Genomic DNA, 22,373 nt, shown 5'->3' on the forward strand with positions numbered 1-22,373 from the left:
GGGCAGCTGAAAGTCCAGACTCTACAGTGAAAACATTGAAAGGAAATTGCGATGAGGCTCGTTTACCAGGCTGGCTGCGCCCAGCACTGAAGATGCCATGGCAACAGAGGACACAGTAGCGGACAAAAGCGCATGGTGATGACCAGGTCGCCGCTGCACAAATGTACGCCACAGACACTCCATTCAACAGGGCCACCGACGTGGCCACGCCCCTCCTCGAGTGCGCCCTAACAGCCCTGGGAAGAGGGCAACCTGCAGTGTCATAGGACTTAGTGATGCCCTCACATGCACTGGGAGAGACGTGGTGTAGACAGCGGAAAACCCGCCTTCCCAGGACCGTGACAAATCGACTGTTGGGAGTGGTCTGGACCGCAGCCTCACGCTTCACATACCGGCAGCTTCCTCGCTCGCGTGAGACCCAGTGTCGGAGGCACGCCGAATCGAGCCCTGCGCCTGGGACAGCACAATCATCCTCCAGGGGGAGTGTGCTAGGCTGGCGTCAGAACTAGGCTAGACTGAACTAGGATGTGCTAGGCTGGGCTGCTAGGGTGTGTTAGACCCTGAGCAAAGTGACATCAGCGGGGACTATTTCCAGACGGAACTACCTCCTGTAGGAATAGATGGCTCGGGGCCACACCACTTTTAATCTTGAGCCTGTAATGCCATGCAGAGCTCTAGGCTACTGAGCTAATATCATGCCGTAGTAGAATCATTATGATACATATTCTACATCTAACAGTGTATGATTTGAATAATATTATTGTACAGTATAACATTAACACAAACAAACTGCATTTAAAATATTATTCAATTAAGGTTTAAGGATCTTGTGTGGAGGCGATGTGTGAGGTCACAATGTAGGAGTTCATGTAGGTGGTGCGTCTGTGTATGTGTGTGTGTGTGTGTGCGCGTGTGTGTGTGTGCGATTATCCCTTACACCCTCTCAGGAAGCAGAATTCATTCTCACTCTGATAATGAGAGAGAGACTGGCAAAGCCCTCAAGTGATTTCTCCTATCCTCCTGTCCTTCCGGTGTCTCTCTCTCTCTCTCTCTCTCTCTCTCTCTCTCTCTCTCTCTCTCTCTCTCTCTCTCTCTCTCTCTCTCTCTCTCTCTCTCTGTGTGTCTGTCAATCTCTCTTTTCTCTGATTCCCTTCCTCTCTCCTCCTATGGTTGATGACATTGTCTGTCTGTCAGTCTTTCTGTTCTTCTCTCTCAGTCTGTCTCTCTCCACTCCTCCTCTTCCTCTCCCTCCCCTCCTCCTCCCCTCCTTGTACCCCTCCTCCCCTTCTCCCTCCTTCTCCTCCCTCTCATCCTCGACCTCCTCCTCCCCTCCTCCTCCTCCTGTCTCTCCTCCTCCTCCTCCTCCTCCTCCCTCTCTTCTTCTGTATGTCCCAGATGACTTTGCTCCAGCTGAGTCAAACTCTGCTCTCATGTTTCAGTCTGGACACAAAGTACTATAGCGTGTCACAAATGGTCATTAGTCGCCATCTGTCCGTTCCATGGCCTGCCTGACCCACAGGGGTCCGGTACAGCTCTTTCTGTCAACCAGCATGCCTCGCTTTTTGTCAATAGCCTGAGAACGTTCTTGAAATGTTATTCAATGCAAGAAATCTTTGGTTGCCTGGATTCACTTAATTGCCGGTCTGTGATGCTTTCACATTTGCAGATTTGAAATAGCACAGCTCTTATCGGTCCCTTGTCTAACCTTCCTTTCTCTCTCTCTCTCTCTCCCTCTCCCTCCCCCTCTCTCTCTCACTAGTTGACTGAAGAGGAGCCTCCCACTGCGGCCCTCTCCAGGAGGCCCCTCCCCCCAAACCCTTCCCGCCCCCCCCCCCCCCCACCCTCCCCCGCCATGGATCTGAAGGACCGGCGTCACCGCTCGCTCACCAGGGGGCGCTGCGGGAAAGACCCCCACTTCGGCGTGTCGTCCCTAGACGCCGACGAGTGCCGCGTGCCCACCCAGAAGTCCTACAGCTCCAGCGAGACCCTGAAGGCCTTCGACCACGAGCAGAGGGTGCGCTGCGGGGGCTGCGTGGCCGACCTGGTGCACCGCGAGGCGGACGAGTTCCCCAGGCAAGGTGGGTCTCTGGCGCCCCTTCGGCCTCCACGGGCCGTCGGACGTGTGACCTGTAGCGCTGGCATGTGTGTCTGTGACCCTCTAGGCCTCTCCTCTCTTTCACGCCACCTTACCCCGCCCCCGCCCCCACCTGACCGAACACGCGCTCGTCTCATTCTGATAAGCCGGGTGGGGTACGCCGACGCGGAGGCGATGCGTCAGCCGCTCCCAGCTTCAAAGGAAGTCTTGTCTGCTCAGCCGGGCTTTTCAAAATCAACTTCTTGTGCTCCCCGGTGGGCGAGACAGCCGATAGGCCGATAGGTCAGCTCTTAGGGGCGGACCTCTCTCTCATAGGACGTCTTTAAAGTGTGTGTGTGTGTGTGCGTGTGTGCGCTTGTGTGTGCGCTTGTGTGTGCGCTTGTGTGTGTGTGTGTGTGTGCGTGTGTGTGCGTGTGTGTGTGTGTATTGATCCCCGGCTGGGGGAATAGAGTCAGACTCAATGGGATTGATCTGCACTAAGCTCTGTTTGCTGTGCTTCATGGACACAGAGACACATCAGATATGTGAGTTAGAATGTTAGAATAAAGACCAGAATAAGGAAAAGAAAAAAAGAGAATGAGAGAAAAAGATAGATTGTAGGAGCAGAAGGAGCGAGGGAGAGATGGAGAGAGCGAGAGAGCGCATTGTGTGTTTAGAACTAGAGCAGAACGCCGAGCTGACCTCACACTGGGCAGAATGACTGGTCGATACCACATCCCCCTCAGCGAATCAGCTCGCTCCGAGACCCGGAGCCACAGATGCACAGTAGGAAGTGTGGTCACGGGAGACCCGCAGCGTTGCAGCACCATGTGTACCATCGCTCCCACAGGGGAGGGAGGGAAGGAACAAGGGATGAACTGAAACTCCTCTGATATACAGTGCAGTCTGCACTCTGCTACAGCGAACACACAGAAGCCCAAGGAAGCAGAATGAGTCATTTCTACATTTTGGGCAGAGGTTTAGGGAGTAATGGAGTAATGATATTTTTGGTTCAACCCCTTTCCTATGATTAACAATTCATGAGTCTCTGCATCTCCTGGATCATCCTGCATCAGGGACCGGTGTCTGTAAGGGTTCTGTATTTCTTCTTGAATAGATGAACCAGACACTTCTCTCTTTCGTTCTCAGACCTTGTATTCATCTCTGCCGTATAAAATACAAAATTGTCATTAGGAAACTCCACGTTAGCTTCTAGTTAGCCTCCGTCCACCAACACACATGCAGAAAGCATGAGCAGAGCGCTCAAGCACAAATTGAACAATATTCAAATGAACAAAATAAAATGATGGGCCTACCTGCCATCAAAGAACATCCAAAATTGGCATCCGGAAACTCCTGCACGAGATTTTGTGTCATTTCTTCATATAGTTATATAATTTCTAACAACGTTACATAAGCTATGTTTAAAGTGGTAACCCGCAAACAACCACGTTCGCTTGCGACTACCATCGTCATGGCGACAGGGATGCCAGACGTGAGGAGGAGCCGAGGTGATCCAAATACCCTGTTCCTGTTCCCTCGGCCGCTTTCCATCGACGCGCACCCCCGAATGTCCCGGTCAGACTGTGTGATGAGATCTGACTGCGATCAGATCGGATCGAAAAAGTTTCATGGTAAACTACTGTCATAGAAATTGTAGTTTCACCACCTCACCACCTCCCTCAACCTTTCACATAGCTGTGCTAAGGAGGTCAACACACCTAGACGTTGTCTGCTCCAGAATAACCATCCTTTGTCCCATTGTCCCTGTAAGAATTACCGCCTTTTCTCATGTCACGTGTCTGTATTCTCGACCACTGTTGATAATGCCTGCCATTTAATATGACGTGTACAATGGGTTAGCCAATCACATCCTGGAAGCGCCATACCTGTGTATTGCTTGAATATAAGGCCGCGCAAGACCAGACTGCGGCACTTCTCTTGGATGAACCACTCACGTGCGTTGTTCTGAAGTCCTTGCGCTCATATGTTTTGTCAATAAACCAGACTTAACCTCTTTGAGCGAATCTTGGCAAATCCTTTTTGACTAGATCAGTTAAAAATCTTCTACACTACTCTGCTGTTTTTGTGTTGTTTTTCGGAGAGAACACAGTGTTCTGACTTGCTCTCGGGAACTTTGATGTGCTGTGCAGAACAGAGCTATATTAGGACGATGACTCGTACGCAGACAGATTTGGGGAGAAGAACTAATTCACAGTTGCGTGGCTGCTAGGTGCATATTGATCGGTCAGGCCATGTGTCTGTTTATACGTGCGAGACTGGAAGGTGTGAGTCAAGCGTAGGTGAGAATCAGAGCACAGCGTGTAAAAACGGACACGCACGCGCACACACACACACACACGCATTCACACTCACACTCACTCACACACACATTCACACTCACACACTTACTCAGGCACCCCAGAGGGGGTGTGCTGCTCTGATGCCTCTGACCCCAGAGATGCCCATCTCCTCCTCTCCTCATCTTGTCATTTTCTCCTCTCCTCTTTTCCCTCTCCTCCTCTGCCTCTGCAGCTCTCCTCTGCTCATCTCCTTCTCTCCTCCTCTCTCTGCAACTCCTCCTCTCCCTCTCCTCCTCTCCTCCCCTCCTTTCCCTCTGCAACTCTCCTCCTCCTCCTCTCCTCCTGCCCTCTGTCCCCTGTCGGGACTGTGTTACTAGCAGGCAGACTGACCCTTATGTGTCCATTAGTGAAATTGCCATAATAAGGTCAGTCCACCTGGTCTACAAAGCAAAGCTCCTCAAAAGCTAAACCCTAGCCCCTAGTTTCTGAGTGCCCTCAACTGGGTAGTGGCTCTTCAGAACGGAGCCACAAGGGATAGAGGCTGAAATCATTACCTAAGAAATTGGACACCACTTGTTACATCTTCAGTCGGAATTGTATTAGTAGCCTGATTTGCTGTGGAGTCCCTAGAAGGTTACTGCATGATCATAACATTATAGTTTTAAAGCCTGTTGCTATCATTATCAACTATTATTATAGTGACACATCTGACCACATTTCAGGACAGAACAAGACAGATGAATCTGAACAGCCAGGAAGCATGTTTACACATCGGCTATTTCAATGTAACGTTAGTCCTGCCCATACAAATGCACTGATATCAGATGAGCAGGTATGTGCAGAAAAATTGCTGCTGGATTGTTCAGACTTCATACACGAGACATGCAATCAACTGTACTGTCATTCACAAATTACGTTTGATTAGCCAACATGCACAGTATCCTACAAGCCTATTGGGATTACAAAATGCAGCTACCAAGATGCAGTTGACAGTGAATACTCACTGACTGTGAATAGCGATTTTTCCAAAATGCATTAGTTATTCCACGGTTTGGACACTTTCCCATGTTTTTTCACCGCATCAGCAGCCATGTTTCATATTGCTGCCTCGGTTCACAAAGTCCGCAAAATATTCTGTGAATCTTCAACTACCCCTCGGTTTCAGGTCATCATCTGAAAACATTTGGAAGGCTCAGGAAATAAAGGTGTCCAAGGCAAGACTTGGCTGACAAGGCTATTTAAACATCCACTAGAACTCAATATGCCCACTAGCCCTAGAAGCTAAAAGAAATAGGACACAATACAAAACACTGCAAAATGTAGGGGTAGGACTAAGGGGGGGCGGGGGGAATTGGGACTGGGCCAAAGTGTTGAAGTTTCAAAGTGAAATTTCAAAGGTACTCACAGTTGCACGAGGGTTGTGTGCTCCACGCTGGTGGGTTTTGAACGCTTGGCGCTGCTAATAAACGTGTTTAATCTTTAGCTTAAAAAACAAGTCTTCGCTTTTTTTTTTTTTTAAACGCATTGACTGAAATGACTTCTCTTCTTCTGCGTTTCTGTCATTGAGCTCAATAGCTGAATCCCAATCTGAGTGCGCAAACCACCCTTGCGGCCCCTCACACTTGCAGCCTGAGCACTTAATTGACGCCAGGTGGAAGGGCCAGAGGATGCAGGGCCGTGAATTAAATGGGACAGCACTTCCAGCGGCGTGCCAACGATTCCCAAGCCAGTTTAGCTCAATGCCCCTCCCACTTCGTTTTCATTGGCTGCCGCGTCCCTCCGACGCAGAGGCTGCTCTGACGCTCCCCTCAGCTCTCCGCTCGGCTCTGCAAATTGACCGATCGACTTGATTTAATTTAATAATAATTTAAAAATTATGTTGGGTGGGATATGTTTGCAGCATGTGGATTTCAAGATAAATGTTGTGTTATCTGCAAATGTCATAATTTATGTGCTCGGATCACGACTTGGATGCACTCAAGCACTGTGTCACATGAGACGCGGTGGGCTGTGGGTATTTTCTGCTCCTAAGTCCGCGAAATTGCGGACTTTCGGTAAGTGCGGTTAAAGTGCGCAAAATGGCGGCAGTGGCGCACTTGTGGACCTAGCAATTCCGTTTTGGGACCCTGAGCCCTCGTGGACTTAGCGGGAACGCGCATGTAAGGCCACAAGGCCGCGAGTGCTCTGCACTTTCGCCTAAGTGCGCGATTTGGGATTCAGCTAATATGTTTCTGCCATGGGTGGTGCGGCAGCGATTGCAGCGCTCGCTATCGGCCACTGCTGGTTGGAATCTATAGTGCAAAAAATTACTCGATATAGTGCAAGAAATTACTTTTAAGCTAAAGCGCCAAGCGTTGAAAACCCACCGGCATGAAGGAGACAACCCTCGTGCAACTGTGAGTTCCTTTGACATTTCTCGTATCTTCTCTTTATCAAGGAGCTTTGCAATTCGCTATGGACAGATAGGGGACTGCGTATACCTTCTTTCCTCTCCTCCTTCCCCTCCTCTCCCCTCTATCTCCTCGTCTCCTCCATCTCCTCCTGTCCTCCTCTTTCCATCTCCTCCTGTCCTCCTCTTTCCATCTCCTCCTTTCCTCCTCTCCCTTTCCTCCTCTCTCTTCCCTTCTCCTCTCTTCCGTCTCACATTCCTCCCTTCCTTCCCTCCTCTTCGTCTGCTCCTCCTCTCCCCCTCCTGGCCCTCCTCCTACCCTCACCCCTCCTCTCCTCTTCCAGCCTCTCCTCCCTTCACTCCTCCTCTCCTCTTCCAGCCTCTCCTCCCTTCGCTCCTCCTCTCCTCTTCCATCCTTTCCTCCCTTCACTCCTCCTCTCCTCTTCCAGCCTCTCCTCCCTTCGCTCCTCCTCTCCTCCCTCCCATTGACCCCTCCTCCTCCAGACTGTCTGGGCATGTTGATTTGAGGGACCTCCCGCTGGGCATCCATTAAACAACAATTAGTATATCCGCTTAGTTAAACGCAACCAATTAACACACACACACGCACACACGTGCGCGCGTGCACGTGCGTGCACACAGATGCACACATTTTGAATTGCCTAGATTATCTTAAATGAGAAGTAACACTTAAACACTTGGCATTGTCCTTTTGAGAGATGTCTAGTCAGCATCTGAATGGACAACTGGAAGAAAGTGTCTGGACAGAGTGACCAGACAGAGAGTGGAATACTGTGGAGATTAGGGATTGCCAGACTGAGTGTGTAGTGCAGAGAGAGAGAGAGAGAGAGAGAGATGGGGTGGAGAAAGAGGTAGTGACTTTACATTTAATTCCCAGCTGTTTTTGTTCCCTTCTTTGATTTTCACAGTCCAGGTTTACCGTGAACACACACACACGCACACACATACGTGCGCGCACACACACACTGACCCTGAGGCTCGAAGCCACAACCTTTCTCTCTCTCTCTCTCTCTCACTCTTTCTCTGCCCACCCCCCAACCCCGCATGCTCAACACACACACACACACCTCAGATGTGTTATTAGGGGTCCAGTTATATGGGGTGTGAAAAGTGCCACATAGGTTGCTTGTTCAAAGCTTACTTACAATATGTATGTGTGTGTATATGTATGTAAGTATGTATGTATGTATATACATACACACATACATACATACATACATACATACATACATACATACACACATACATACATACACACATACATACATACACACATACATACATACACACATACATACATACATACATACATACATACATACATACATACATACATACATACATACATACATACATACATACACACATACATACACACACATGTTGGAGTCAACGATCGCAGCTCTTTGCAAAACTTTGGTCGCGCTTAAAGCGAATGGGGGGGTCACGTGACCGAATGAGTGCTTGTGTTCACACCGCAGTTGTGCGCGTGTATGTGTATATATGTGTGTATGTCACTTTTTTTTGTGTCTTATGTTATTATTTTGGCTTGTTATTGAAATGTATGCCAACTACTTGCCATGTGATGAATGACTTGGAAGCACTGCTCCAGTTGTTTTCGGTACATTGCTAGAATGAAGACAACAATGGTAACTAGAAAGTACATTTCCTGGAGAAAATGTGAGGTGGGCTAGCTGCTGCAGCTGTATGTAACAGCTACTGCTAGAACTACTATGGACCAGGCAATCTCCATGCACCCACCGGCGAAGACCGTGCATCTATAGCCCACTCAGGGGCTGAGTTGTAGGGTCTGTGGCGTGGACAGTGGCATGGTGGTGAGACTCCGCCCCCTCAGGTCAGAGCTGGTCGAGGACAGTGTTCCCCTCTCCGGGCCACCTACCCGCCCGCACCGGTGAAGACCATGTGTCTCTAGCCCCATCAGGGGCTGAGTTGTGGGGCCGTGGCGTGGATAGTGGCGTGGGGGTGAGACTCCGCCCCCTCAGTTCAGAGCCAGTCAGGGACAGTGTAGCCCTCTCCAGGCCACCTACCTGACTCAACCGGTGAAGACCTTGTGTCTCTAGGCCACTCAGGGGCTGAGTTGTGGGGCCCGTGGCGTTGATAGCGGCGTGCTGGTTAGGCCCCACCCCCTTGGGTCACAGCTAGTCGGGGACAGTACAGTGACCTCTGGGCAATTTCCATGCATCCACCAATGAAGAACGTGTGTCTCTAGCCCACTCAGGGGTTGAGTTGTGGGGCCCGTGGCGTGGTGCTGAGACTCCACCCCCTCAGGTCAGAGCCAGTCAGGGACAGTGTACCCCTCTCCGGGCCACCTACCTGACTCCACCATGAAGACCTCCGGGCAGTCTCCTTGCACCCACTGGTGACGACTGTGTGTCTCTAGCTCAATCAGGGGCTGAGTTGTGGGGTCTGTGGCGTGGTGGCGAGACTCCGCCCGCTTGGTTCAGAGCCAAGCGTGAACAGTGTAGGCCACACCGGGCTATCCACCTGCCTTCACCAGTGAAGACCATGTGTCTCCAGCCCACTCAAGGGCTGAGTTGTGGTGTCCGTAGCATGTTCAGTGGCGTGGTGGCGAGACTCCGCCCCCTTGGGTCAGAGCCGGTCGTGGACAGTGTAGGCCGTGCCGGGCTACCCACCTGCCTTCACCAGTGAAAACTATGTGTCTCTAGCCACCTCAGAGGCTGTGTTGTGAGGTCCGTGGCGTGGATAGTGGCGTGATGGCGAGACTCCGCCCCCTCCGGTCAGAGCAGGTCGGGGGCAGTGCACTGACATCCGGGCAATCTCCATGCACCCAACAATGAAGACCGTGTGTCTGTAGCTCACTCAGGGGCTGAGATGTGGGGACAGTGGCGTGGATAGTGGCGTTGTGATGAGACTCCGCCCCCTCAGGTCAGAGGTTGTGGGGGGCACATCAGTGATTGCCAGGCCATCCCCATGCACCCCTCATTGGAGACAATGTGTCTATAGCCCACCCCGGGCGGAGCAGTAGCTGTGGAGGTGTTGTATGGAAGTTGAGGTGAGAAGCAGTAGCAGTGAAAAGCAGTAGGTGTTTGTTATAAGTACTGCTAGCACTACACTCAAAAATAGATTAGACCACTCATCATAACTCATAGTTTTATTGAGTTCAATAGCTGAAAGAGGAGAAAATATATTAATATGAGTTTGCAGCCTGAAAAAGTGTCATTCTGAATATTTCTTTGAATAAAAGGAAAGAAAGAAAGAAAGAAGGATGGATGGATGGATGAAAAAAGAAAGAAGGAAGGAAGGAAGAAAGGAAGAAAGGAAGAAAGAAAGAAAGAAAGAAAGATGAACGCTACCACAATAGTCATAAAAGGGTGCCTGTACAGAGAGCCTGCACGTGTCCCCAAATTCAAATCCCAACTGACACTGTGAGCATCCTCTCATTCACTTCAATGGAAAGGCATGTTGGCTTCAGACAGCTCTCTCTCAAAAAGTATAAAGGTCACAGCCTAGATATTGACACGTAGGAATCCTGAGAAAATGCTGAACATTTTAGGCTATGATATGTCCGTGTAGCTTAAAAACTGTAGGCATGGCGACGAGTTAGAAAAAGGGTAAAAATGCAAAATTAGGAGCTCAAAAGCTAGAGCGTGGGCCCATACGTTTCAATTGAGAGCGCAGTTGCCGAACAAATCGTCATACAGCGAAAACTATAAGTCACACTGCTTAGATACTTACATTGTACGAATCAGCACAGTTGTGTGAACATTTTGATGTATAATATGTGTGTGAGCTTTCAAAACTGTAGGAGTGCCAGCAGTTTACAAAATGTGTGAATATTTTCAAAGCAACTGCTGCCACCACTCTAAAAACATAAAGTTTCTGAACATTCCAAAAGAAGTTTCATGCAGTTTCAATGGGACAAAAAATAGTTTTAAAAGTTAAATTTCTTAAAAACTATAACAAATATCAAAAATCTGAATCCGTTCAAGAGCTAAACATTATGAACATTTTACAGTTTGAATGAAGTTTCTAGGACAAAGTATGAAGAACTAGTTAAGGTTCCAAAAATTGGGGAGAATAATAATAAAGAAAGAAAGAAATAGTGGGAATATCACAAGTTGGGCTAGCTTCTGCAAGCTAGCCCACCTAATAATCCGTGTTCAAATATAGCACTACAAATATTAATATTGGTGTGGTTAGGTGACAAGACCATGCTTTGTGGATATTATATGCCAAATCAATTCGTCTTTTTTGTTTAGATAGTATACGTTTTTGTTTTTTTGTTTAGATAGTATAGGTTTCTACTGCTAGCTAGCAAGCTTCCCATTACATTAATGTCTAGGTGAGCGATGTGGCTAACAAGATAATGCTTAATCTAGCTGTGAGTAGATGGTGACGTTATGCAAATTCAATTTGGTCTGTTAAGTCGATGTATCTAGCTAGCTCCATTTCATTACAGTATGGCTCGAGAAGACTGGTGTATTGAACCTGGTCAAACTCAGGTTTGCCAAGTTGCCTGTGTCAAATCGGTGTCTATCCAGCAAATCACGCCATAACTGTGTTCCCTGTGGAGAACCCATTCAGCACTGTAGTAATGTAATGTAGTGTATGCCTGTATCATATTATAGAAAGAGAGGACCCTGTGATATTCCAGACAGCCTTAATGGTTTGTATTGTTATAAAGTGTCTATCACAAATGAGGAGATACATTATATTTGCTGCAGTTTCTGCTGTGTTTGAGAGTAGAGGTTTTACAACTTTAATATTTACCATTTACATTACTAGCCATATACATTTGCATGAATGATCTGCAGCACTGGCTTGGGGTGCTATTATCACTGTGCTTATTGGGTCTAACTACTGACTGTTATTGATGTTATAGATGGACTGTGTAGCAGACCTCAGATTTGATTGGAACAACGTCATGGTCATGGCTCAGGAAAGCCCAATACCCTATCCAGCTGCAGCGTCTGAGAGGTGAAGCCTCTGAGGGAACAAGCCCAAGGAGGGAGATCTGCAGTTTGTTTGTTTTTCTGTCGTGGAGTCGTCCGAGTTGCCAGATGGACGTCCAGCTCTACCTGCTGGAGGAGCTGATGAGGTGGAGTGAGGACAGAGGGAGGGGATAGGCCTCTACAGCAGCCAGGACCTCCACACTGTCAGACAGATTTACACGTACTGATGCATTGCAATAGTTAAGAAATGTAGAAAGTGACATTTCTTATCATTTGCTGATGTCAAAGGCATATTAAGATGGTTTCATAACACTATGTCACGTAGAATGATAACGTTAAGTAATGTACCCATGATCACACTTTCACAGCATTTCATCAGCTGGTTTGCCTGAAAAACACAGAATTATGTATCCAAGTCCATCACAACAACCCAATAAACAACACAGCATAGATAATCTACGGCATGTATGCAGAGCTAGTGTGGTGGGTATCATTGTGACGAGGTATAAAGAGGACACTGGTACGACTTGTTGGACGTTGCTGAATTTGTATTGCGGGCAGGGGTCACTAGTCATCACTGGTGCTGAGATCTAAAAAGTGTTTCCTTACAGTAGAAAACTGTCTCTTGCTCACAAATCTGCTTGGATCCTCACAGTTACATGGGAAATAAAAAGCAAACAATTTTTCAGTAAACAACTTGTCTCTGTGTAAGGTTTGCAAATGAAGAAACTGTAGACATGCAATCAGCAATGCAATTTTTATTCACAATTATTTTTACAAAAGGTATGTTCCCGTCCTAAGGGATCTCTACACCGATTGTCCAGACTGGTCTGTGGAGAGAAACAGGATGTCAGCTCATCAAATAATGATTAAATGTCACCTGAGTGTTCAGCCATATATGCCTGGACCCAGGATTTGTGAAATACCGAGGTCAATTAGTCGTGGTGCGGGCTGAACATTTTGTCAATTTTATATTAAAATGCTTCAATCTGGTGCACTTTGAGAGCAAAATTAAGATGCTATATCTATAAAGAACTACACACATCATATTAGATTAATATCATCTTTAACTGAGAGCAGTGGAGATCATCCCAACAGGACACATCTTAAGTGAATGTTACGGTGGCCGACAAGGGCAAACGCGCTACAAAGACCGAAAACATTTCCATTAGGAGAAACGCACTGCAAATACAGAAACGACACAAACTCAAAAACACATACAAAATCCAAAACAAATACAACAACGGAAACGTGCTGCAGAAAGCCAAAACAAATACATTAACAGCAAACGCGCTGCAAATACAGAAACGATACAAAGTCAAAAACACATACAACCCCCGACAACACATGCAACAAAAAAACGCTGCAAATTCAGTTCACAACACAACGGAAGTGTTCTGGGGGGGAACGATAAGTGGAACGGACCGGAGACGTGTTTTTGAAGAAGTTCCCAAAAGCAGTTCTGAAGAGGTTGTGGAGTGAAGAGGCGACATAAAAGGTACATATTATATTTCTTATTTATGTCTGCAGATGACATTGGCTGTATTTCAAACCGAAGGGCTCATTCCTATGCCCTACACCCTACGAAGGGTTCGTAGTGAGCACTGTGAAGGGCGTAGGGAGTAACGTTAGGGTGTCAAAATAACGCTTGTTTGGAATGCCAACGCATTTTCAGGGCTGTCGCATGTGTCAACAGCCTTCACAAGCTATGGCTAGCCATAACCATTGTTAATGAATGAATCCTATCTAAACTGAAGCCAACTTTCGGAGTGGGAAAGTGCTGTGTTCTGATCTCAGGCTAAAATAAGCCCAAAACGTCATCGGAGAATTTCACAATGTAATTGTGCATCACCTGTCAGCAGCTGAGTTTGACAGCTGTAGCCGATCAGCTAATCATTGCTAGTTTTGCGTCCAACGTCCCATTCACATCCCAGCCAAGCACAACTATTATGCTTGAACTCTCCCACTTTTATCTTGCCAGCTTGTGCTTCTCATTATTATCTTTGGGGGTGGTGAGAAGCTTGTGCAGTGGAGGGATTCTTTATTGGGAATTAGCCGTTGGATTGTATTCAGACATAACGTAGGCTGGTTCTGTCAAGGATCACAGCCGACTGATGCACTCTCCCCTCCCGCGACGGAGGGTTATCAGCCTGGCTGGGGTTCCATACTATAATTGTGTTAATATTAATGTTAATACTATAATTGTGTTAATATTAAATAATAAACCATATCAATGCCTGTCTTCCAGGCTGCCATGTTTTGTCCTTTCTGTGGCCAAGATCTGGGGACTGTTCAAGTCTTCTGTGGCTCATGTGGCAAAAATGTACAGTTTTTGGCAGCAGCTGAAGGCAACAGTGAGTAGACATGATGATTGTATGATTGTAAGCCTGCAGCTTGTCCTCGCAGAAAATGTTGTCTTTATTATATTTTTCTTCCTTTTTGTTTATCAGGCTCAGCATCAGACAGCCCCACAGAAGAGGACAAAAGTACTTCCATGATTCAAAAGTACTTCCATGATGGCTACAGCAACGAGGACATTTTGGATTTCCTGGCAACGACTCACAATGTTAAAATGAGCCTTCGCTCTCTGAAGAGCAAATTGAGAAGTTTCTCTTTGTGCAGGCAAACAAATTACTCTCCTCTTGCTACTGTATGTTCTGCCATACAAGAAGAGCTGAAGGGACCAGGCCAGCATTATGGTTACCGTTCGATGTGGCAGACATTGCGTCAGAAGTACTCTCTGACAGTGAGTAGGTGTAGAAATATCAGACACGGACACAGCGGTCATGTTCAACGTCTGTTCTTTTACTGACCCCCCCAGCGCATGCCCAGAACATTGTATCAACATCCATGGATGCCCATAAGGGACATCCACTACATCTCCCCTTCTCCAAGGAATAAACAGAACATTTCCAATAAGCATTCTTAATAACATATATACAAAAACTATGATGTAGCAACAACATCACACAACCTTTCTCTTCCCCTCACCTTACCAACAGGTAAGTGCACTAGGTTGGTAAACAACCTTTATTTTTATTTTTTTATAGTAAGACCAGACTTTTTACTTCACATAGTCTTTGAGCCACCCTGGTGGCTTCATCTGCCGTCTTGGGATATCTCTCCTAGGCCCTGAGTTCTCTTCCTCTCCGATGGGTGCACCCGTTTCCCCCCTTGGTGCTTGCTCCTCCTGTGGGGTTGGTGTTTCTTGTGGAGGCAGCTGTGGCTCAGGGAGAGCTTGTAGATGAGCCCTTTTCCTTCTAACCTCCTCTGCCCCTGCACTGACCACATAGGAGCGTGGAGTGTCAGCCTTTCTGAGCACAGTAGCTGGCTGTTTTGCGGGAGAGATCCACATGGGTTGCCCAGGCCTCAGCTCTGGCTTCTGTGTGGCACTGTGTCTGCCATTAAAGTTCCGAGTCTGTGTGCGTTTCAGTTGATAGTCCTTTTTCTCAAAGGCCTTTCTTTTGGGCCACTGTGGTTTTAACTGGGACGGTGCCAGTGGCAGTGGGGAGCGAAGCTTTCTCCCCATCAGAAGCTCGGCTGGTGACGGTCCATGTTGCAATGGTGTGACTCTGTATGCTAACAGTGCCCTGTGTGGATCCTCACTCTTAAGCAATAATGCTTTGGCCGTCTTGACAGCCCTCTCCGCCTCTCCATTGCTCTGGCTAAAGTATGGGCTACTAGTCATGTGAAAAGTGGTAATCTGCAACGAAGGTTGCAAACTCTGCTGATGAAAACTGTGGACCATTGTCACTCCGCAGCACCTCTGGGACCCCATGCCTGGAGAACATGTCCTTTAGTGCCTCAATCACTCCTTTGGCTGTGGTGATGGGGGTTTTCTCAATCTCAATGTACCTTGAGTAGTAGTCTACAGCTAACAGGTAGGTGATGCCTTTCAGGTAAAACATATCTACTCCTATCTTTTGCCAAGGTCGCTGAGGCAGTGTTGATGGGATCATTGGCTCTGGATGCTGTGGTTGGTTCTTCAAGCATGTTTCACACTGTGCTACTATCATAGCAATATGACTACTTATGCCTACCCACCACACTGACTGCTCTGCTCTTGCTCTGCACTTAGATATCCCCATGTGGCCCTCGTGCACACGGACCAGCATTTCTGATTGCAAAGTCTCTGGAATCACAATCCTCTGACCTTTCATTAAAAGGTCTCCTGCGCAGTAGAGCTCACTCTGGTAGATCCAGTAGGGCTTTAGCTGTTGTGGCAGCTCCTCTTGTCTTGGCCACCCTTTTTTACAGAGTTCTATGAGACGTTGGCAGACAGAGTCCTGTTGCTGCTCCTCTGCGATCTGCTGCAGCTTTGCCCTAGATGCTGGCAGGCACTGCTGTACTGCTTCCACGAAAACCTGTACTTCTCCCTCTAGGTCTCTCTCCTCCTCCGTCAGTGTGCGCATGATGGGGGCCCTTGACAACGCATCTGCCGTTATCAACGCTTTTCCCGGGACATGGACCATTTGGTATGTATATCTCAGTAATCTGAGACGAAAGCGCTGGATTCTTGGGGGTAGGTCATCCAGTGCTTTTGTGCCTAACAGAGCTAATAGCGGTTTGTGGTCAGTTTCTATGGTGAACTGACGGCCTACTATATATGAGCTGAGCCTTTCACATGCCCATGTTACTGCAAGCGCCTCCTTCTCCACCTGAGCATATCTTTGTTCTGTGTCAGAGAGACTACGTGAAATATAGGCTACTGGGCGCCACTCTTTGTTCTCTTGCATTTGGGTGAGAACCGCTCCAATTCCAAAAGATGATGCGTCTGCAGACACTCTTGTCTTGGCATTTGGCCTGTATTGTGCCAACACCCTATCTGAGGCCAGCTCACTCTTCACATTTTTAAACGCGGCCTGCTGTACTTCTCCCCACACCCACTCACTGTCCTTTGCTGGTAAATCCCGTAGTGGTCAGTGTCAGTGAAAAGGGGTAGAAACTTACCCACATATGTCGCCATGCCCAGGAAACGTCTCACGTCTGCGACATTTTGTGGAGTGGGCATGTCCACAATTGCCCTGACCTTTTCTGGGTCTGGTGCTATGCCCTCTGCACTGACTTTGTGGCCCACAAACACCACCTTTGGCTGTGCAAATTCACACTTTTCATTTAGGGCGAGACCTGCTTCCTGAAGTCTGGAGAGGACTGCTGTGAGCCTCTCATCATGTTGGGTCTTGTCTGCTCCACACACCAATATGTCATCCGCATGGCATACTATGCCTGTCAGTCCATCCAAGAGCTGCGACATGCGCCTCTGAAAGTGCTCTGGACCGGAGCTGATTCCGAATGGTAGAACATTGAAACAGAAGCGACCACAAGGAGTAACAAATGTAGTGAGTTCCATGCTTTCTTCTGCTAAGGGGATCTGCCAGAATCCTGAACGTGCATCTAGCTTGGTGAAGATCTTCGCTCAGTTCAACTGCGCCAGTGACTGCTCCACTGATGGCAATATGTGTCGTTCTCTACATACCGCCTCATTGAGTTTGGTCAGATCTACGCATATCCTGATTTTTCCATTAGGCTTCACCACAGGCACCATGCCCGCACACCACTCTGTTGGCTTTGTTACCTTTGTAATGATTCCCATACTTTCCATCCTATCTAACTCCTCCTTAACCTTCTCTGTCAGGGGAATAGTCACCCTGCGTGGAGTGGTGAGTGCGTAGGGCATTGCATCTTCCTTCAGGCGAATGCTGTAGTCCCCCTCTAACCTCCCCAGGCCTGAAAACACTGTGGGGAATTCTTTTTGAACCTTTCCCCTGGGTCCTCCAGTTCGTCAACTCGCTCTACCAGTCCCAAGGCCTCAACAGCTGGCAGGCCCAATAAGGGTCTGACTAATGAATCCACCACGAACACAGGCTGGGTGACAGTCCCATTCTTGCTCAGACATGTGACCTGCCCTGCTACTTGCAGTACTGTGTTATTGGGCCCATACAGTCGTCTGTTCGTCTCCATCAAAGGGCCATCTCTGCTGTATTTATACAGGCTGGTGGGGATAGCAGTGACTGCTGCTCCTGTGTCTATCTTGAATGAGACCACCTCTCCATTGAGTCCTATATCTGTGTGCCAGCCAGAGTTATGCTCTCTCACCTCCCCCAAAAAGAATGAATCCTGTTGTAGTTCCTCTTCTTCTATCTCATGCACTGGCTGTGTAGAACGACACACTGCTGCAAAATGCCCTCTTTTATGGCACTTCCTGCATTCTGCATTGTTAGCTGGGTATTCTCTCCAGTTATGGGGGGAGGCTCTCCCACACCTCCGGCATTCTTCTGTACCTGTTGTTGTCTCCGTCTGTCTAGGTCTTGTGTGACCCATTTGTTTGTGTCCATATGCCTCCTGCCTTTTGAATGGGCGTGAGATTGCATCAACCTCTCTCCTCTCTTCTGCGTGCAGAGCCCCACCAGGCATCACAGCCTGTTGCTGCTTCACCATTTCCTGCTGTTTAACCTGACTGACAGCCTTGGTTAAGATTAAATTGGCATCTAACTGTAGCTTCTCTGAAAGTTTCATGTTTTGTATCCCTACAACTATGCGGTCCCGGATTAGCTCCTCCCGCAGCACCCCAAAGTCACAGTGTTCTGCTAGTTTATGCACCGCTGTTATGAAGCTATCAGCAGACTCCCCGGGCTCTTGCTTGCGTACATTAAACTGTGCCCTTTCGAATATGACGTTGTGTCGCCCAACAAAGTGTTCATCAAAACACCTGACCACTGGTTCATATTTGAGTTTATCTGCCGCTGTCAACTGAGAAGCATTTAAAATGTCCTCTGCATCCTCCCCCATAAAGTACTTTAGAGTATTTACTTGTAAAGCGTCCCCTTTCTGATCCAGTCCTGAAGCAACACGGTACCTCTCAAATCTCTTGATCCACCTTGGCCAGTTCTTGCTATCCGCACAGTCAAATTTCTCTGGCGGACTAACATGGAAACCGTCGTTATGAGCACGAGCCGGTGATCCTTGCTGGGACATTATGCTAGTCAGCCAGTTAGCACTAACACGGCACTCCGTAAAAAAAACTAAAAAAACAAAAAACTATCTATTCACTCGCCGTCAGAAAAAATGTTCTCTCCTCGTTTCAATGAAAAATTATCAATCCCGATTTTTGGCGCAGGGCTAGCGACTTCTGACACCATGTAGAAATATCAGACACGGACACAGCGGTCATGTTTAACGTCTGTTCTTTTAATGACCCCCCCAGCGCATGCCCAGTACATTGTATCAACATCCATGGATGCCCATAAGGGACATCCACTACAGTAGGGATAAGGTCATGGCTTTGATGAGAGAGCTTGATCCGTCAGTTCAGCTTCGTGCAAGACGAAGATTTGTAAGGAGAGTTTACAGCTCCTATGGACCAAACCATGTCTGGCATGTGGATGGCTATGATAAATTAAAACCATACGCTTTGGCCATTAGTGGCTGTATAGATGGCTACTCCCGCAAAGTGCTGTGGTTGGTGTGTGGAGCAAGCAACAATGACCCTGGGGTCATTGCTCAAAACTACCTGCATTATGTCTCCGAATGTGGGGTCATACCAATGCGGCTTCGCACGGACTGTGGCACTGAAAACGGCACAATGGTGGCAATCCAGTGTGCCTTAAGATCTTCACACACCGATGACTTTGCTGGGGCTGCCAGTCATATGTATGGCTCCTCAACAGCAAACCAACGAATCGAAAGCTGGTGGTCATACTTCCGCAAACAGAGGTGTCCTCAACATTTTTTATATTTCTTACACCCCTAGTAGGGAACACAGGTGTTACGTCCAGTATGTGTTTTATGGTAATGGGTATGTAGGCCTACATTTTTGGTTGTGTTTGGGTTAATGTTTTGGTGTCTTGTTATTGGTTTTTGTCTCCCCCTTGTGTTCTCCATTTAACATTTCTTTTCAGCTGAAGAGCTCACCTGGTTCAAATCCCCATTCATCAGCAGTCATCACCAATCAACCAATCATCATCCATTTCCTTCCCAATAAAAGCCTTCCTGTCTTTTAGTTCTGTTCGCTCGCTCTCTCTCGCCTGTGCTGTGGCAGGGCCAGGTGTTGGGTGGGTAGTTTTGTTCTGTTTGTGCTTTGTCTTGTTTTAGAGTCTTCTAGTTATGTTAAATTGTTTATTGGTTCTCTTAGTTACACTCTGTTTAGTTTGACAGCTTATTTTTGTATTTTTGTATTTTGTAGTTTTGGCTCCTAGGGAAACGTTTAGGTTAAGTTTAGATACCCATGGGTTTACATTTTCACATTCATGTAGTTGTATATTGTTTACTTCCTCAGTTTAGTTGTGGCACCACCCCATGTATTTAGGGGTGCTCTTTGAGCACCTGTTAAATTGGTGGTGGTTTTTCAGTTTGTATTATGTATTTAATTTGGTGCCACCCTTAGTAACCTTTTTGTTCCCTATGTTGCCGTAATTTTGAGTTGGTGTAAATACATATCTGTTTTTACACCTAAAACTGTGTTTGTGTGTCTGTGCCCTCACTTGACCGGTCTGTTTTAATGTTGGTTGCCCTGGTCCTCCGACCCTTAGGGGGCGCCGTAACATTAAATGGGGGCTCGTCCGGGATCTTTTGATCCCTGTTTGTGACAACAGACTGGGTCAATTGTTGGTGTACAGGTCACACGTAGCATAGGCTGGTCAGGTTGTGCTGGTGGTTAACATTTTGGTTTTTCCTTGGGTTTGTGGTAGACAAGATGAGTGAGTTCGATATTGAGGAGTTTCTTCTCAGTCCCTCTTGGGAGAAGATTGACCTCTGCAGGAAGCAGGATTTGATTGATGTTGCTGCTCACCTTGGTGTCACTCTGTCTAGAGGCTTGAAGCTGTCTGAGCTGAAGGAGGCAGTGATTCATGTACTGGTTGAGCAGAAGTACTTGAGTGCACCTGAAGGGGCGTCAGTGGATGTTACCTCCCATTCTCTGTCTGAGGATGGGGAGAGAGAGGAGGAAGTGCCCACTGGTGTGAGTGGGGCACCTGATGTTGGACCCCCAGAGGCTAAGCCTACTCTTACTACTCCTGTAGAAGGGAGTGGTGATCTCCAATATAGATTACAGTTGGCTCATCTACAGCTTGAAGCTAAAGAAAGGGAGTATGCTCACCAGCTAGCCATGAGGAAGATGGAGCTGGACATTGCTGCAGAGAAAGAGATCCGGCTTAAGAGAATGGAGTTGGAGTTTACAGTTAGGAGCGAGGTTAGGCCCAGAGGTTTTAACGTTAGCAAAAACCTTGTTTTGGTGCCTCAGTTCCGTGAGACTGAAGTTGAGGCGTGGTTCAATGCGTTTGAGCGCATAGCCAAGTCACACAAGTGGCCTACTGATGTATGGGCCCTGGTGTTACAGAGTAAACTGACCGGAAGGGCACAGGAAGCTTTAGGTACATTGTCCTTAGATGACAGTCTAAAGTATGATTTAATTAAGGCAGCTGTGCTGCGCATCTACGAATTGTTTCCTGAAGCCTATAGACAGAAGTTCAGGAATCACAGAAAAACGTCTAGCCAGTCGTTTGCTGAATTCCGTCGAGAGAAGGAGGTGTACTTCAAGCGTTGGTGTGAAGTTAGTAAAGTAGATACCTTCGCGACTCTTTCAGAATTAATCCTGATAGAAGAGTTTAAAAACTGTCTGCCTGACCGCTTGGTAATATATCTAAACGAGCGTAAGGTTGGAACATTGGCGGAGGCAACAGTACTCGCAGACAAATTCGTATTGACGCACAAACACACGTTTGGGGCTGTTCGATCAGATAGCCGCGGTCCTCCTGCATCTACCCCGACCAGTAGGTTTACAGCTCCAGGTAGTGCGTCCTCCTCCTCGTCTGCCCACTCTAACGCGGAGCGTGAGACCCGCAAATGTAATAATTGTCACCGATTGGGGCACCTTAAAGCGGATTGCTTTATGCTGAAACGTCAGCAGGCAAATGACCGACAACCAAAAGAGGTGGCGCTGGTACAATCGCTCGGTCCCGTGTCTGACACTGCACTTCCAGAGAGGTGTGACACTGTTGATGCCCGTTATAAGCCATATTTGCTTAACGGGTTTGTTTCTCTATCAGGAGACGGGTTAGAATCGCGTCCAATCCGCATTCTGCGAGACACTGGTGCGACACAGTCAATTATGTTAACAGGTATTCTACCTTTTCCTGATGAGCCTGAGTTCAGTGTTTTAGTGAAGGGCATTGGGAGAGGTTATATGTCCGTGCCTCTCCACCAAGTGCAATTTTCCTGCAGTTTAGCCACTGGCTTGCATAAAGTCGGTGTGTCCTCAGCGTTGCCAGTGAAAGGTGTTGACTTCCTGCTTGGAAATGACATTGTCGCGGGCAGAGACAGAGTTGTCCCAGTGTTGGAAGGTATAACGCATCCCGTTATTTCGCACCCCGGTGTGCTGTCAGAGAACTTTCCTGAAGTGTTTCCTGTATGTGCGGTTACTCGTGCGCAAGCCCGTAGACTAAAAGAGGAGGTTGATCTGTCAGACACCGTGTTTCCCCCTGAGTTGTTTGACAGGGCTGTATCTCCGGAGTCAGTGCGTGCTCCTGTTAAGGAGAGCGGGGACATCCCTATGACGCGTGATAACCTTATCGCCGCTCAGAAAGAGGACGGTACCCTCACCAAGTGTTTCGATGTAGCTGTTTCTCCAGAGCTCGCTAAGAGTATGGGGGTGGCTT

The 22,373-nt window shown here is 47.7% G+C and overlaps 1 protein-coding gene across 1 annotated transcript in view; it reads left to right on the top strand.

The window, feature by feature from the left end:
* Nucleotides 1-1,852: 1,852 nt before the first annotated feature.
* Nucleotides 1,853-22,373, top strand: part of LOC311317958 (teneurin-2-like) — a gene marked incomplete at both ends in the record, with an annotated part of 184,904 nt that continues 164,383 nt past the window's right edge. Inside the window, one exon of the mRNA XM_084449114.1 lies at nucleotides 1,853-2,078. Coding sequence (XP_084305240.1) covers nucleotides 1,853-2,078 — 226 coding nt within the window. The remainder of the gene's footprint in view (nucleotides 2,079-22,373) is intronic.

The sequence above is a fragment of the Borostomias antarcticus genome (genome assembly GCF_949987555.1).
Source record: "Borostomias antarcticus genome assembly, chromosome: 14".
NCBI classification, from domain to species: Eukaryota; Metazoa; Chordata; class Actinopteri; order Stomiiformes; family Stomiidae; genus Borostomias; species Borostomias antarcticus.